Genomic DNA, 17,265 nt, shown 5'->3' with positions numbered 1-17,265 from the left:
TTATTTGACAATAAATCCCTTAACCTCCCTGAGTCTTGGTTTTCTCATTTTTAAATAAGGATGCCATCTTATTCATGGTCCATGGTTGTTGTAGGGCTTACCTGATAATATTCAATATCTGTATATTTCACAAATATGAAGACATGCTTATAACACACATGCATACATGTAAGTCACACATATGTATATGTACATATGCATGTGTATAGACAGATAAGAGAAAGAGTGAGCATGCACACACTCTGGCTTAGCACAATGCCAGGCACATAGTAAGTGCTCGATGAGAGGGAACTCTTGCTAAATGTTGAGATCACAGAATTGTAGCCTGGGCATTCTGGCGAGGTTCTGGCCAGCTTGGTAGAAAGAAGTTCAAGGATTTTTTTTTTTCCCAAGCAGACAGATCCATGTTCAAATTTAGTTCTGCAATTGACCAGCTGCATAATCTTGGTCAAATCATATAAAGTTCCTTGCTTTTTTTAAGATTTTACTTATTTATTTCAGAGAGAGAGAGAGAGAGAGCACAAGCAGGGGGAGTGGGAGAGGGAGAAGCAGGCTCCCTGCTGAGCAGAGAGCCTGACCTGCGGCTGGATCCCAGGACCCTGAGATCATGACATGAGCTGAAGGCCGACACTTAACCAACTGAGCACCCAGGCGCCCCAAATCATGTAAACTTCTGAATCTCAAATTCTTTAAATGTAAAATAAGATTGAAGAATTAAATAATAAGATTAAATGTACTTTGCAGGGTTTTGGGGGTGGGCAGGATTAAAAGAGATAAAGTACATAAAGCACCTGGCACAAAGTCTGACATAGAGAAGAGGCACAATATATATATATTATTTTTCCATGATCTTACACAGATTCTTTAACCCCTGACATTTCACTTCATCTTTAAAATGTATAAAAACTGCACCTGTAAGCTTCATAGGATTGTTGCAGAGACTGAATGGGACGATACATAAACTATCAACCCAGCTACCGGCACACACTTTGTTTTCATTGTCTTTCCACTCCAGTTCCCTAGATACATACAAAATCTACAGACACCAAAATAATGTAGATCTGAATGCACAGCAACAGTATCTTGAATCTCCTAAGAAGAATTTAAGGTCTTTGCTACATATTTTCAAGAACCTAACAAAAATTTCTCACTCAAGATGGAAACAGTACTGAGAAAAATCCACGTGTCTATTTCCACTCGATAACTGAGTCCTTCATTTATAGGTGTTGGCTCCATAGACCGTAATTTCTGGGAGGGTCAGGGCCATATCCGGTTTAATTGCCCTTACATCCCCAGTGCCTAACCAGTGGTCTAGAAAATAATCAGTACTCAAAACACATTTGTTGAACAGGAGTAAAAGTCACTCCTGGCAATGCTCCAGCCAGGATCACACAGAATCAGCAAACTGCAAACTGCCTCCGAAGAAAAAGCCCTTTTGGCCCCTGAGACATTCAGAGCAAAGTCCAGGCCTATGTTCCTACCAACCTGCTGATTACCTGGTCATCTGACCATTAAAATTAGTCTGTTTCTTCAACTTCGCCAGGCCTCGGGCTAGGAACTATTTGCAAGTATTTCGGACATTGTCATCAAATTCACCATATTTCCCCGAAGAGTACAATCTGAATTAATCAGGTTTTACTAAATCTATTTTTTATGGTTGGATTAACCTTTGAATGAGCACATTAAAGGCAAGTGATAAAGCAGTATAATTTCTTAGAATTGAATCTACATGTAAATTTGATGTTGTAACATTTACACACAAGGTGACAATTTCTGATGCAGTAGAAAGCATTACAAATGTGCTGAAATCAATTCAGCCATTAGGAAAAAGCGAGAGTTGCTAGGAAACCACATCCCAAATGAGGAATATTATAGTGGTGACCCAAACAATCACCATATGCTTGACATGACATCAACACAAAGCGTAACAGATTTTTAAAAGCACTCGTGACACTGAATTGTTCCTACCACATTTGCAACTCAGGTGATTAAAGAGTTGCCTTGCCGTGACTTGAAAATTCAACTGTCAGAACAGGAAAATGCAAAATCAAAGTGAGTTAAGAACAACGAGAGATGTTTCCTAGGACTTCCCAAGTCTCCGCTGTGTATTTAGGATGCAGGTGTATCCATGGTATACGGCCACCTAACTTTACTTCATTGAAAGAAGTCCATTCAATTTTTAAAAGAATCTACTTTTCAAGTCTGTAAACTCTATTTCTATGTGTTTGTGTATTCACGGGAAAAAAAGCCTTTTAGAATATGCAACAAAATTTAATATGTGGTTATGGTGTGTTGGTAAATTATAGGTGATCTTGACTCTCTTCTGTGTGTCAGTTTTCGGAGGTCATTTTACCTTTTGTAGTTTCGGAAAATGAAAAAAATTACTTTGAAGTAATTTTTAAATTTTTATTTGGAGCTAGATATTAGATTTCAAGGCAGCATAACAAACCCAAAACATAAATCCTAACAGTATGGTCAGCATTGCAGAGAGCACATTACTCTCTTACATATTATTCCATCTTGCTATTTTCACATCACTTTTGGTATTATAAGATCCGAGCTACTGGTGTTGGCATACATATATGTCCCAATTAACTCTAAAAGAGATTAAGTTAAACTGGCAGTAAAAGATAAAAGCTCTCTTGTTCAATAATGCCAGAGAAAGAGACCATATTCTAAAATACAATGGGCTAACCTACCCCCAAAATGGGTTGGTAAAATCACAAATTAATGTCTTTTTAGGGGCAAGACTTGGCAGACAAAGATTATTATTCTTTACATAAAACTCAGATAAATAAAAACATGAGCTACCTAACTACTCAGTGGCTTCATACTTCTGGAACATACCACACAAGAATCAAATAAAAATGAACCCCTTTACAAATATAATTTTTAGCCTCTTCTTAGGACATTGTACAAATATTCCTGGGAGGGACCCTCTCTGCAGACAGGCTAAAGCAAATGAAACAGATTGAAACTTCTTGAGGCTTGTTTACCCCATAGTCATATTATCTAACAGAGTAACTTTATAAAACATTTAAACTGTGCCTCCGCTAAAGAATGCATTTCTCTTCTGAAAATGTGCAGCTGTGAAGACTGGTACACAAAACCAAGCTAGCAATTTTGTATTTTTCATGCACAATTTCATGCAAATCAATTTAGCTCTCCCTTCCTTGCTTGGTTTTGTTTTCCCTTTCATAAACTTATTATTGCTATTTTTCTTTCATGTAGCAAAAACAGGCAAATACTTTCACAAAAGGACTGCTTGGAAAATCTGTTGGACAAAAATCATAACAAAACTTTTCAGCAAGCCCAGCACTTTCAAAAGTGTGTGCCTGATAAACTATTTTTTTCCACAGATTGAAAAGGTGATCAACAGTCTAATTAAATTATTATTAGAATCAATCACGATTAAAGATAAAAGCTAAAATCAACTAGCAAGGGAATTCTATCTCACTGACATACACATCGCATAAATAATAATGTCTATTAAATCATTAGGCCAACATTTTATAGAAGGATTGTTAAGGCAATAAGTATGCCCTATTACAGCACAATACTTCAGCATCACACCAGAAGACCAATTCTGTGATGAAAACAAATTTCTGGTGCAACATATAAAAATAACTAATTTGAGTATAAAACACCACCTTAAAATTCAAAGACTACCCTATGGAAAAAATGTAAATATAACATTTTGAAATATGGACCTTCTGTATTAAAATCCACAATAAACAAAGGGAAAGTAAACAGAAAAAAAGAATGCAGTAAATTGGCTGATGGGTGCGTCCAATCAATCTGGCTGGTGATTCTAATTTTTGAAAGAATGATGGGAACACAGCCATTCCCTGCCCATGCACACATCACTGAACTTACCTCTCTCACTTTATGATTTTAAAAATTAATCATTTTGGATGGAATATCTCTAAAACACATTACTCATTTCCATTCTCTTGAAGAGGACATCTAATGTAAGTTTACATTTTCTTGACTGGAGCCATGAAAAGTCTAATTTGTTAGTAATGGAATATGCAAGCAGTAAGAAAAATTTGACAATATGAAATTTATTTACACTTCCATTTAATAAGTCTATAGAGTGCAGTAATTAGGAGTGCTGGTTAGCTAAATTTTTTTTATTCTTTTCTTCAACTGTCAAATGGAAATAATAGCAATACAGTCCTCCTAGATTTGTGAGACTCAGAAGAGCTACAATGAATCGTGGATCACTACATCAAAAACTAATGATGTATTGTATGGTGACTAACATAATAAAATTAAATTAAATTTAAAAAAAAAAAAAAGAAGAGCTATTACATGGCAAGGACTTGGATCAGTGCCGCCTGGCACACAGTTAAGTGTTTCAATAGATGTTTATTTATTGTTACTCTACAGTAGCTAGTTTAAATACAGTTAGATGTTTTTGTCTTTTCTATTTAAAGATAATGTCATCTGTGACTTGGGTCGAAAATAGGCACAAATGTAGATTAGTGAGGATGAATCATTATTAGTAAAATAAAACTCTTATAAAAATGTACATGACTTTGAACTTCTATTTCTAGTAAGAGCAGATTATATAATTTGAACACCCTCCGGCAGGTCAGCTCACAAGGCAATGAAAAATTATTACACCAAGATAAGGAGGGAAATCAACGTCAAGGAGAAGTCAGTGCTAAATCTGAGGGTGCTTGTCCACTCCAGGTATCTTCTGACTTCAGAAAGGTTAAGGAACTGAGCAGGACCTTTGGTACCGTAACAGTCTTACAGAACCATGGACACAAAATCCAGAGTCTGAGGGTTGCCAAAGGGGGAAGCCTCAGTAAACCCTCCAGACTTTGAGATGAGACCTTGACAGCCAACACCAAAGGTATAAGGGTGATACCAGAAACAGAAGGTGACTCTGAACTAAGCTGGTCCCCACAGAGAATAAATCCTAGCATTAAATCTTCTGATCTCTGATTGCTAGAGCTCCTACCATTCTTCCCACCAGAAGAACATGTAAAATTTCCCTACGGGAGGGAAATTATTTCTATAATATTTTTATACACAATCTCTAGCACTCAAACAAAAAATAACAATAATTAGGCACACAAGAGATGTAACATGACCAAAAATGAAGTGAAAGGACAGATAATGTAATAGACCACAAGACTCTAGAGAAGGGATTTATCAAGCAAAGAATTTAAAATTAATTACGGCTGACACAGTCAAGGAAATAAATAAAAACAGTATGAAAATTTTTGTCAGATGAATGGAAACTTAAAAAACTATCAACTGCTACCACATTAAGTATCAAGTGGATGGGTTTAATGGATGAATTTCATAACCATTTGAGGGGAGTATTAATGAGAAGATCTGGACAGAATATACAGACTCAAGCTCTAGTAATTAAACAGAAGCAAAGAGGAGAATCTATTATCATCTCATGTATTGGTAAACTCTCAATGAATACTTTAAACATATTCTTTAAAAAACAGAAACATCTTTCTAGTACCAAATAAATTCACTATACGGAACAGATTAGAAAATATATTTAGCCATAAATTTCACCAATAATATTATAGTAATTTTGTATAGTATTGCTACAACAAAACAGTAATTTACTAAAATTACAACGATTTGCATTACCTAAAAGATTAAAAGCAATTTCAAATGTGTCTACTGGATAAACATGGGAGGTGAGAATAGCTGGGCTCAGTATCTTAACTAACAGTGAGTTCATATAATGCCTAAGTAGTTCTTTCTGAATCCTTAGGTTTAAATTCTAAAGATAGAACATTTTAGGTAAGTATACATACTTCAGGGTAAAAGTACATATTAGAATTTTATCCACAGTTATCAATTAGTTTTTTTTTTCTAAATACAATCTTCGGTTATATTCTCATGGGGTTAATTTAATACCACAATATTTGCAAAGAAGAGATCCCTCCAAATATTAAAGTAACAACATCAGATTTCCTCTATAAATAACAAGTATTTAAAAATTAATTGGAGAATAATTATTTCATAATCTCAAAAAATCCTGTAAGCTCACTAGAAGACTAAGTTGAAGCTTAAAGGAGCTACAATTTAATGTATTACATGCAAATTGTAAGTATATGTAAATTGTGTGTTAGTATTCCTGCCTTTGGACTATGCTGTTAGAAAAGATACACAGCGTTTCCCTGATTTGCAATTAAGATTGCTAAGCACATTAGTATTACAACATGATTATACATTGTTTTTTTAACTCTCTCTCACCATCTCTGTATAATTGCCTCATTATATAAAATGTACTGTTCTCTAAACTGATGAAGCAAATTTGAATTATGTGCCTGTGTGATAAAATTCAATGAAAATATTTTTTAAAAACTGAAGTCCCGAAGTAAAACTTAGATATTTGGACACACTACTCAATCTTCTTCAAAAGCCTTAAATCACGAAAATGCTACTTGTCTTTCCAATATATATTTAATCACATTCCCTAGTCAGTTCTCAGTTCAGCTTCTCTTTCCCTATCAACATTTTCATTTTCAAGGAATAAAGCATAGGCAGTAATAAACATTTTGTTATTTTCATTAAAGAGTGGTTAAATTATTAGTAAAAGTTAGCCTTTCAGCATTAAAAACTAGTCAAAATACTTTGGTAAGATTAGGATCACAAGGTTAAAGAATAGCATGAAATCATACAATTTTTTAGTGAAATCACAATATGGCTAGCTCAAAAGAGAAAGAATATAAACTCGATATTACTTTTCTTCAAGTGTCTACTGTTGAAGGTGTAAGAAAATCAGATTTCCTCTAGGGAGGGAAAAAATGGAATAAGCATGATGCTGACATTTCTATAAATTCAGCCAGTAGACTCCAACACTGTTTGACAAAGTATTAAAAATTCTAATCATTATTTTTAAAAGCACTCTTAATTAAAGTCCCTTTGGCTGATTTTTCAGATTTGCTCTATAAATAGACCATGTTTGTGTTTGCTTTGTAGACACAGTCTAACTAGCCTCTGAGTTTCATTATTTATAAAAACTGATTTGCTTGAGTATTATAAAGCTAATAAATGAAATTTTCTTTTGTTACTTTTAAAATTGTTTAAATTAACCCAATTTTAGATTTAGTGATTCAAGGACATTACCAATCATTTGCAAGCAATTATAATTGATAATTCGGGTACCTATTTCCTGTCATGAGGGGTGCCTGGAAGGTTTATACAGTCATATAAACATTATCAATTTATTTTTCAAAATGTGAGAGGTTTGAGGGAGTTTTCTTTTGAATAATTATTGCAGCTCAAATAGCTTAAATTTTAAACACAGCCTAAAACTTACACAGTTTGAAGTAAATAGTCAGCTGGTCACATAACAACCCTACTGCACACTCAAGCATTTTTAATAAAAGATTCTTTCAATAAGTCTAGAAATGTTCCAATGGCACCAAGTTGGAAGCCAATTCAAAGTCAAATTAATATGCCAAAAACAATCCCAAACCATGCAAATAATATGAATTAGTAATGAAGCTAAAATTATTAAGGTGAATTCTCTTTCTGCATTCTTATTAAATCTTTATAGACATTTCCTCTTCTGATTTTATAAGACTATCTGACTCATAAGACAGAGTCACGTTATATCCCACAAATGAAAATATGGATGAGCCCACGCAAAAACACAATTCCCTGGTTTTGTTCTACGGTAATTTAAATTTGCTTTGACAGGGCTGAATCAATACAAATCATCTATCTCCTATAAAAGAAAATCCAACATAGAAAAACAATCCCAAATGAGAAGACTGCCCAGCTAGTAGTCTTAAAAATTTAAGAACTGATAGGAATTCGATCTGGACCGTGTATATTTGCAGTTTGCAGCAGATCTGAGGTGGCATCCCTCCGGTTTGTTTTTCCTGGCCGTGGGAGAAGTGTCATGCACATACTTGATAACTTGATAATTATGTCCTGAGGGTACTTAAACTATTTTTTTAATGCTCCATGCTTTCCTATTTTCACTACTGATAGGAGTGGTTAGAAAACTCTCTTTCCACATTTTAAAATTGCCAAACGTAAACGTATTGTATACACATAATAGCGATAAAAGGAGTCATTCTGTCCTCTACCCCTGTCTGCACTTTCCCGACTGCATCCTCCCTCTTCCCACCATCTTCTTCCTCTCCCTTGGAGTGAAGCACCACCTTGAATTTGCATTAACCATTCCCTTTTTTCCTTTACACTTTTCCCATCAATATGGATATTTCTAAATAACATATTGTTTCAATTTTCCCAGTTTTGAAACTTAATTAAATGGAATAATACTATAGCATTCTTTGACAACTTGCTTCTTCTGCTCACTATTAAGGTTTTGACATCCATCCATGCGGATGTCAGTAGCTAAAGCCATTCATTTTCCCAACTGTATGGTATACCATGGTATAAATCTATCACAGTTCATCTATTCTATTAGAGGGTTATTTATTTCCAGTTTGAGGCACTTATCAAAGTATTGCTGTGAATACTCTTGTGACTTTCGCTGCACCTGCACCTACTTCCCTGGGCAAACATCTAGGGAAGGGACTGTTGGGTGGTAGGAAAGGCACAAATTAAACTTCACTGGTGAATGCCAAGGACACAGTACCATTTACACGGCCACCAGCTGTATGTGATTTCCTGCTGCCCCAGAGCCTCACTAACGATGGCATGGTCAGAGTGTCAAAGTCGGACCAAACTAGTAGGTGGGAAACTTGGGGTATGGCACTGTCAGATACTTTTAATGGTTAAATGTGCTGCAAAAAAACTCTCCTAGGGGCGCCTGGGTGGCTCAGTTAAGTGTCTGCCTTCAGCTCAGGTCCTGATCCCAAGGTCCTGGGATCCAGTCCCACGTCAGGCTCCTTGCTCCACGGGGAGCCTGCTTCTCCCTCTCCCTCTGCCCCTCCCCCTACCCGTGGGCTCTCTCTCTCACGCTCTCTCTAACAAATAAATAAAATCTTTTAAAAAAATTCTCCTAGTCTGTGGTTATCTTTTTGTTCTTTTTAGGTGTTATTTGATAAACAGGAAGGTTTTAACTTTAGTGTAGTAAAATTTACACATATTTTCCTTTATGATTTGATAATTTTTGACTAGACTGGTTTACAAAAAAAAATTGTTCCTTCCTCTAAGTTAAAAGCTCCAAATTATAGATTTATAGTTTAATAGTATGGCCCCTCACATTTAACCCAGATGGAATTACTTTATGTGCAGACTCATGAAGTAGAGATCCAGTTTTAATACTTTTGTCCATGTGCATAACCAGCTGTCCCCAACCTTTCCTGGAACAGCCCATCCTTTTACCACTTATCAACGTCACCTTTGTCGTTGAGCCACTCCCCCTTTTCTCTGAGGCACTACAGCATTATTAAGACATGTTTAGTTTTGAATTCCTATGATTTACCTTCATAGAATCCCTTAGGATTACTGTGTCTGAGAACTGACTGATGTCTTTTAATTGTTCCAGAAAAAAAAAAAATCCTTTTTATGCATTCCTTCTGTACCTACGTTTGGAAGCCCAACTGAACATACATTTTCCCACTCTGTACTCCATACCTCCCACATATTTTATATTTCACATTATCTTATTCATATTTCCACATTTTTAACTCTCTGGACCGAATGATGTGTAATTTCTTCAGTTCTACCTTTCGGTGTACTTATTTTTCCTTCAGCTGTGTCTAATCTGCTTTTAAACTCATCCACTGACCATTTTCTTTCTGAAGTATTATGTTGCTGGATTAGGAGTTCTCTGGTTCTTTTTCAAATCTACTGTTCCTGCCTCACATTATTAAGCTTCTTCTTTTTTTCTTTAATTATATCAAATATTGTCATTTTGATTCCATCTGAAAATTTTGATATCTGACAACACTCCACTGTTTTTCTTATCTATTGTTCCCATTGATTCTCACCCATAATACTTTGAATTCTTGTGTGAATGTGTGGGTTTGGGGTTTCTTGGGGGGGGGGGGGAGGAAGGAGTTATTTTGTTTTTAGTATTAGCCATTCATTCCCCAGAGTACTTTACCTGTGGAAATTCTTTGAAGATGGGATTGAAGTTGACCTCCTCCAGAAAGAAGTAGTGTTTCCTAGTTTCCTGTTACCACTGCTCATGACAGAGCAATTAATTTAAATTCACCACTTAGATTTTGTCAGTTTACACATGTAATGCAACTGGAACATTTTTTCCCATTAGTTCGGTGATGTGCTCAATAGGTTTAAAAATGTTAAATAGTGTTAAATATTTTTTAAAAAATTTTGACACAGCATTTTAATAATTTTAGTCAGAAGGGACACTGAGAATATCTAATTTGCCATAACTCCAGAATTAGGAATGTACCACATTTTGAGGCTTTCTTTTCTCTATATTTTTAAGTCAAATTTCATGAGCTGTTATAAAAGGGCTGCCTTACATTCATGGTTACTTCTCCAAATACACGATTTCTGGTTTATAAGAGTTCACAGTAATAATACTCCTGGGATCCACTGGGTCCTGGCAAGACTATAGGTAGGTGACCTCATCCATTCTTAGAGGTAGATCTTAGATTGCAGAGAGCCATCAGTCCCAAAAAGAGTACAGTGTACCAGGAGCTAATTTTCTACCATTTTTAAATTTCCTCAGTTACTGGGCTCCAACCTTCAAGCTCTGCCACATTAAAAAATAAATAAAATGCAGAAGTAACCCTGAGTGCTGAGGCTTCATAAAGAACATCTGTACATTACCTGAAGGAAGCTGTTCAGATCCACCATTTTCTTGTCTCTTCGTTTCGTGCTTTTTTGGATTATCTCTGCAACTCCGATTCTCACTACCATCCTTGGTTGGTAGTGTTGAGTTGGTCACTGACAAGTTTTTCCTTTGTCTAACACTTTAGCTTTCTTTTCTCCAAGGCGATGAGCCTTTCACATACATTTTCCCATTTTGGACATTATTCCATCTGTTCTTTTCTTGGATCTATGAGTTATCTCTAGTTAACCCTCATCCTTCTTGAGTAACCTACTTGTTTAAATGTGTAAGTTACATAAGTAGAACTCAGAACAGAATTTCTTGCCCCCCCACACCCGCAGTTAAAGGTATGCTACTACTCAAACCAAACTGCAGAGAAGGTTACCTGAATTGGTCTTCCATCAGGTGTCAGCACCTCTTCTGAAAGTCCCATCATCTTGAGCGCCATCAGAGCAATGGGCTTAGCATGGCAGAGGCTTTTCCTATGGAGTCCTGCAGCAACACAGTACGCATCACCTATTGTTTCCACCTGCAGCCATCAGACAAATCAAACGCAAACATATGATAATGAGCCAGAAGAGAAATGATGAGTCATGTGCAATCACAAATGTTGCTGAAAACATGTCAGCAAAACATCAATAAATTAAGCAATTAGACAACTGAGCGTAATCAGAGCAGTTTGCAGACAGCTAGTCAAATACTGACATCTCACTCTGGGGCTGTTCATCCACGTTATCACCATAGATGATCACTGAAATTGGGAACAACTGGAATATAGAACAATTATCCTCCACAAAAAAAGAATTGCCAGTATTTTGCCTGAACAATTTCCAAATAATGACCTTTTACAAAGCCACCCTCTTGTTTCCTTCAAACTTCCAATATTGGTAATATTTAAGAGATGAGAAACTGATGTGCAGAAACCCATCCATAATCTTACAATTAGAGTGAAAAGACACTGCCAGAGTCTTTTCAGACCCTATTCTAATTTCATTGTCAGCATCCATTCCATTCTAAATAGCCACTGCTTTTGTTATAATATTTTAAGTATTTACCCCAGACTAAACTCCTCAAATTTCCAAAGCATATAGCATGGTATAAAAACTGGGCACAACTTATTTTCAGAGGAAAGTTCTCTAATTATCCAAAGTATATGGTGGTATACTTTGGATAATCTGCAAATGATATAACTAATAAGGGGTTAATATCCAAACAATATAAAGAAATCATACAACTGAACACTAAAGAACACAAATAATCCAATTAAAAATGGGCAGAGGACCAGAAAAACCCTTTTCCAAAGAAAACATACAGATGGTCAACAGACCCATGAAAAGATGCTCAGCATCACAAATATTCAGGGAAATCCAAATCAAAACCACAATGAGATATCACCTTACACTTGTCAGAATGGCCAAAATCAAAAAGACAAGAAGTAACAAGTGTGGGTGGGGATGTGGAGAAAGAGAAACCCTCATACACGGTTGGTGGAAATGTAAATTGGTACAGCCACTGTGGAAAACAGTATGGAGGTTCCTCAAAAAAATTAAAAATAGAACTACCATATGATCCAATAATTCCACTTTTGGGTATTTACTGAAGGAAAAGGAAAACACTAACTCAAGAAGACATATGCACCTGAAGGTTTATTGCAGCATTATTTATAGTTAGTCAAGACAGAGAAGCAACCTAAGTGTCCATCAATAGATGAACAGATAAGGAAAACATGGGATATATACACCCCAGAATATTACACAGCCATAAAAAAGATGAGATTGTGCCATTTGAGACAACATGGATGGACCTAGAGGGTATTTATGCTAAGTGAAATAAGTCAGAGAAAGAAATACCTTATGATTCCAGTCATAAGTGAAATCTTTAAAAAAATGAATAAACAAACAAAAAGCAGCAGAACTATAAATACAGAGGACTGTTGGTTGCCAGAGGGGAGGAGGGGGGGAGGTGGGTAAAATGGGTGGAGGGGAGTGGGAGATACAAGCCTCCAGTAATGGAATGAGTAAGTCAAGGGAATTAAAACAGCATAAGGAATACAGTCAATGTTACTGTAATAGCAATGTAATGGGACAGATGGTAGCTGCATTGTGGTGAGCACAACATAATATATAAACTTGTCAAATCACTAAGTTGAACACCTGAAACTAATGTAACATTGTGTGTCAACTATACTGAAATTAAAAAGTATATGGTGATAAAATCCTCGATGATTCCAATATTTTAATTAGAGCAAAGTGATGAAACATTTTATTAAATGTCCAAATCCAATATCACCTTTTCTACGAAACCCTCCATGGTCCTTCCATTGGTTTTTAGCAGAAGTAACCATTTCTGCTGTTCTGTTTCAACAGCACTTTTCATACCTCTCTGCTACAGGCTTTCATCATAGGTTATAATCAAGATGTATCCCCAACTGTGATGTCAGCTCTTTAAGAATGGGACTATTTTTTTCATCTCTATATTCATAATGCTTATCATGGTTTCTAAAATATAGCTATTTAATAAACACCTACCAAATAAATAAATCAACCATGTTTATCATGATTTTAATAAGTCATTCTAATTGTGTGTTCATTTTCACCATTCATTTCATGAGCACCATGTACATGGGTGCAGAAAAAAATTGTCTCTGAATGACTAGAGATGCTTCTATCATAAATATACCAAAACTTACAAAATATGCTATTAAAGATTTAATAACCATAATTAGATTTCATGCTGAATGCATTCTAACAATATAGTATTAAAAAGATGTACTGAATTAAATTCTGTGGGTGCTAATTTAGGGGATAAGGTGAGAACAGTTAAGCTAGGAATGCCAAAAGACCATTTGGTCACCAAAATCTTATAAGGAAATATGCATCGAAAATTGTTCCGATAGCCTCAGACCTATCATTAATTTCAACATTTTCACTTCAAGACCTGTTTTCTTGTGCCAGAAAAATGGAAATAAAATCATAGGGTAAGAAAAGAAAAACAGTGCAATGTGAGTCAGCAAAGTTTTTACTCCAAAGGCTGAAATATACTTCCCCCAAGGAATTCCCACTGAGGAAGATATCCAGTAAATAATAAATGTCTAAAATGTGTCAATTTGGGGCACCTGGGTGGCTCAGTCGGTTAAGCGTCTGCCTTTGGCTCAGGTCATGATCCCAGGGTCCTGGGATCGAGCCCCGCGTTGGGCTCCCTGCTCAGCGGGAAGCCTGCTTCTCCCTCTGCCTCTGCCGCTAGCCCTGCTTGTGCTCTCTCTGTGTCAAATAAATAAATAAAATCTTTTTAAAAAGTGTCAATTTACTGTTTTCCCCCTAGAAACACAGTGATTTCTTCTAATCCTATTTATCTCATCCTTTTGTATTTCTATACACTTTGATTTTTTATGTTTTTATATAAATGCCAGGTAACACACAGTGTAATATTGTTTCAGGTGCACAATACAGTGATTCAACACTTCCATACGTCACCCGGTGCTCATCACGTAGGTGCACTCCTTCATCCCCATCACCTACTTCACCCATGTCCCCATCCACCTCCCCTCTGGTGACCATCAATGTGTTCTCTGTAGCTAAGAGTCTGTTTCTTGGTTTTTCTCTTTTTCCCCTTAGCTCACTTGTTTTGTTTCTTAAACTCCACATATGAGTGAAATCATATGGTACTTGTCTTTGACTGACTTCTTTTGTGAAGCATTATATTCTTTAGCTCCATCCATGCCATTGCAAATGGCAAGATTTCATCCTTTTCCATAGCTGAGTAATATTCCATTGTGTACATATACCACATGCTGTGAGCTATGTGCTTTGAAACTAACTTCTGATCTTCAGATATCAGAACACATAGGCAATTATTTGTATAAACAAACTGCTTTACAGCCCCTGTGAACATGCATGCTCCTGGAACATGACCACTTCTTGAAATCCCTATCCTCTTCTCCCTCAGCAAATATCATCCTCATTATCATTTTAGCAAAAGTTTATTGAGTTCCATGAAATGTGTATTTCTAGAATTTGTACCATAAGAATACAGGTGAGTTATATGTTGCACTTTCTCTTTTAGCAGTATATAATGTAGGAGTATGGAGAAGATGGATCAATAGGTTACCAATGGATATGACACATAAATCTAATAAAGTGCAAGATAAATGTGTACACAAAAGAATAAATTCACATTAAAATCTATATGTGATCATGCAAGCTTTTACACTACTTAGTTCTCAAATATTTGAAGTCAGTTTAACTCTCAGAAACAACAGGATCAAGAACTAGGCAAGAAAACAGACATCAAAAAATAATGGCCCCTATCAAGATGTACAATTCTCATAATAAATGCCCAACATATAGAAAAAATCTAAAAGATGGTTCCATCATGCTAGGCTAGATTATGTTGCAATCACAACCTAACTTCCAAATCTGCATGCATAACAAAGGCTTATTTTTGATTCATGCTATGAATTCATGTGGATTAAGGGATTGGAGGACAGGGGAGAAATATGGTGCCATGTCTCTTCACTCCAGGAACAAGGCGAAGAGAAGGTCCCCAACTGGGGCTGGTTGCCATGGCAGGGAAAGACAGGTTCTGACAAACGGTGCACCAGTTCGTGCAGCTTTCTCCCAGGAGTGACATATAGAGCTTCTCAGGATTCATTCACCAAAGCAAGTCACATGGCCATGCTTAATGTAAAGGAGATGGAAAAATTCAACCACCCTTGTGCCCAGACACGAGCCAGAAATATTTGATGAGTAGCACTAGTAAGCACATGAACGAATAGGTAATAGCTTAAAATTTTTCAAACATCCAGATGTCGGTAAAGTGCAGGTAATGTATCTCTATGATATTTTCTCTTTCCTTACAGATATATTCAGCATCTTAACCTGAAAATCTTGACAAAAAAGCTACCACATTAGTAATACATCCTTCCACAAAAGTTCTATTTTTCTCTCCTCTCCCTTCATTTAATTCAGATCTGTGCAAGTTTAGCAGAATTAAGTATATGTGCAAATTTTAGTGGATTCCCCTCAAAAACATTAGCTGATTTTGCTTCACAGGGAGCAGAAAAAGTGAAAACATTAGATACCCATTACATTTGCTCCTGAGGTGGTTTCCTTGAGTTAAACCAGTTAAACAGGTGGACATTGTAAACATACTAAAAAGACAAAAACAAAAACCTGTCTGGAAAGTTGACTATGTTCTGAATTCCTTTACAATTGACTCAGTGTTTTTAAATAAGATCTTAAATACAACAGACACCATCTAAAATAATGCATCTCAGTTATTTTTGATGTCTCCAACCTGTTCTTGAACGACATTAGAGAAGAATAAAGATTGGCTAACCTAGTCATGGAGATGGAAAAGATAGTCCTTGCATCCTTTTCTGAACACAGAAGAGGAGGTTTATGCACTAAAAATATTATGTACAACTGTTGCCCCATATATTATTATAGATGCTTTTATCATACTAAAAAATGTACCCATCTTGGACTATCATCTTTTCAACCCTTTATAGTAAAAGTCTGCACATTATTCCAGAAATAAAGGTGATGCAGATAAACTTCTTAGAGCTGTGCACTTATCCTTTTTATTTATTTTATTTTGATTTTAAAGTAATCATTTAAAAGAATTCCTGTAACATTCTTTACCCTCCCCTCCAGGCTACTGCTCATGAAATATCTACAAGGTTTCTTGGAAATTTGGGCACAGTGAGGAGGCAGCAGTGTCTGTGTGTGTTGTGGTATTGGGCTAGGATGAGCCTAAAAGAACACTGCATATAATGGGGCAATGAATAATCCCAGTCCCACAAGACTCACACTCACCTCAGTCCTTCAATCCCACAGTCCTGGGTCTGTCTTCTTTTGAACTTTCTAAGACACGTAAAAGAAAGCTTGGGGAGAGGGTAGAGACATCTGGCAGCCTATGTTACTGACAACCTCCCTCTCTCCCTCTAGATAGTATCAAGAAGAGAAGCAAACGAGCAAGTCTGCCATCTAGTTGTTTGCTTTCTGTTTTTGGTCCCTCAAGTCATTAAAAACAGAAAGAGAAGGAGAGAAAGGGTGAGATAGAGACAGAGAAGAGTAGAGAGGTATTGCAGAGAGGTGTAGGCAGACAGATGAAGTCTACAAATGAAACACGTCTTTTCTCTCCAGGTCTCTCCACGACTTGGTCACCCAGTTGTGATCACATGGGTGAAAGGGGGCTAAGAAACATGCCACATTCTTCATGGGCTCATTGGCTGTGGCTAAGAACATGGGATTCCTAGAAAGGATACCATATTCACCCTTGCTGAGAGCATGGATGTATGTCCAGCCCAATCACCTGTCTGTCATCAGGTGTGGTTCCTGAATGACAGTGAAAGGGGGCTAGACAGAAGAGTTTTCCAGTGGTTGGTAGGGAGCCTGAGTCCACAGGAGGTTCTGAAGGTCCCCATCACATAGAAACCAGACAATGGGGTTGCTGGTGGTCTGGACACAGATTATCCAAAAGGCTGGAGAGAAAAGGGAGAGCATGGAACAGGCCTCTATGAAGACTTACCAGTACCAAAAACTCAGGAAAAA

The 17,265-nt window shown here is 36.4% G+C and overlaps 1 protein-coding gene across 1 annotated transcript in view; it reads right to left on the bottom strand.

Moving 5' to 3' along the window:
- The window catches only part of GUCY1A2 (guanylate cyclase 1 soluble subunit alpha 2), a 324,587-nt gene that overhangs the window by 104,771 nt on the left and 202,551 nt on the right, over positions 1-17,265 (bottom strand). Inside the window, exon 6 of the mRNA XM_036065829.2 lies at positions 11,097-11,240. Coding sequence (XP_035921722.2) covers positions 11,097-11,240 — 144 coding nt within the window. The remainder of the gene's footprint in view (positions 1-11,096; positions 11,241-17,265) is intronic.

The sequence above is a fragment of the Halichoerus grypus genome, chromosome 11 (genome assembly GCF_964656455.1).
Source record: "Halichoerus grypus chromosome 11, mHalGry1.hap1.1, whole genome shotgun sequence".
NCBI classification, from domain to species: domain Eukaryota; kingdom Metazoa; phylum Chordata; class Mammalia; order Carnivora; family Phocidae; genus Halichoerus; species Halichoerus grypus.
Note: the sequence above shows the minus strand (reverse complement) of the source record. Positions and strands in the feature narration are given on the sequence as shown.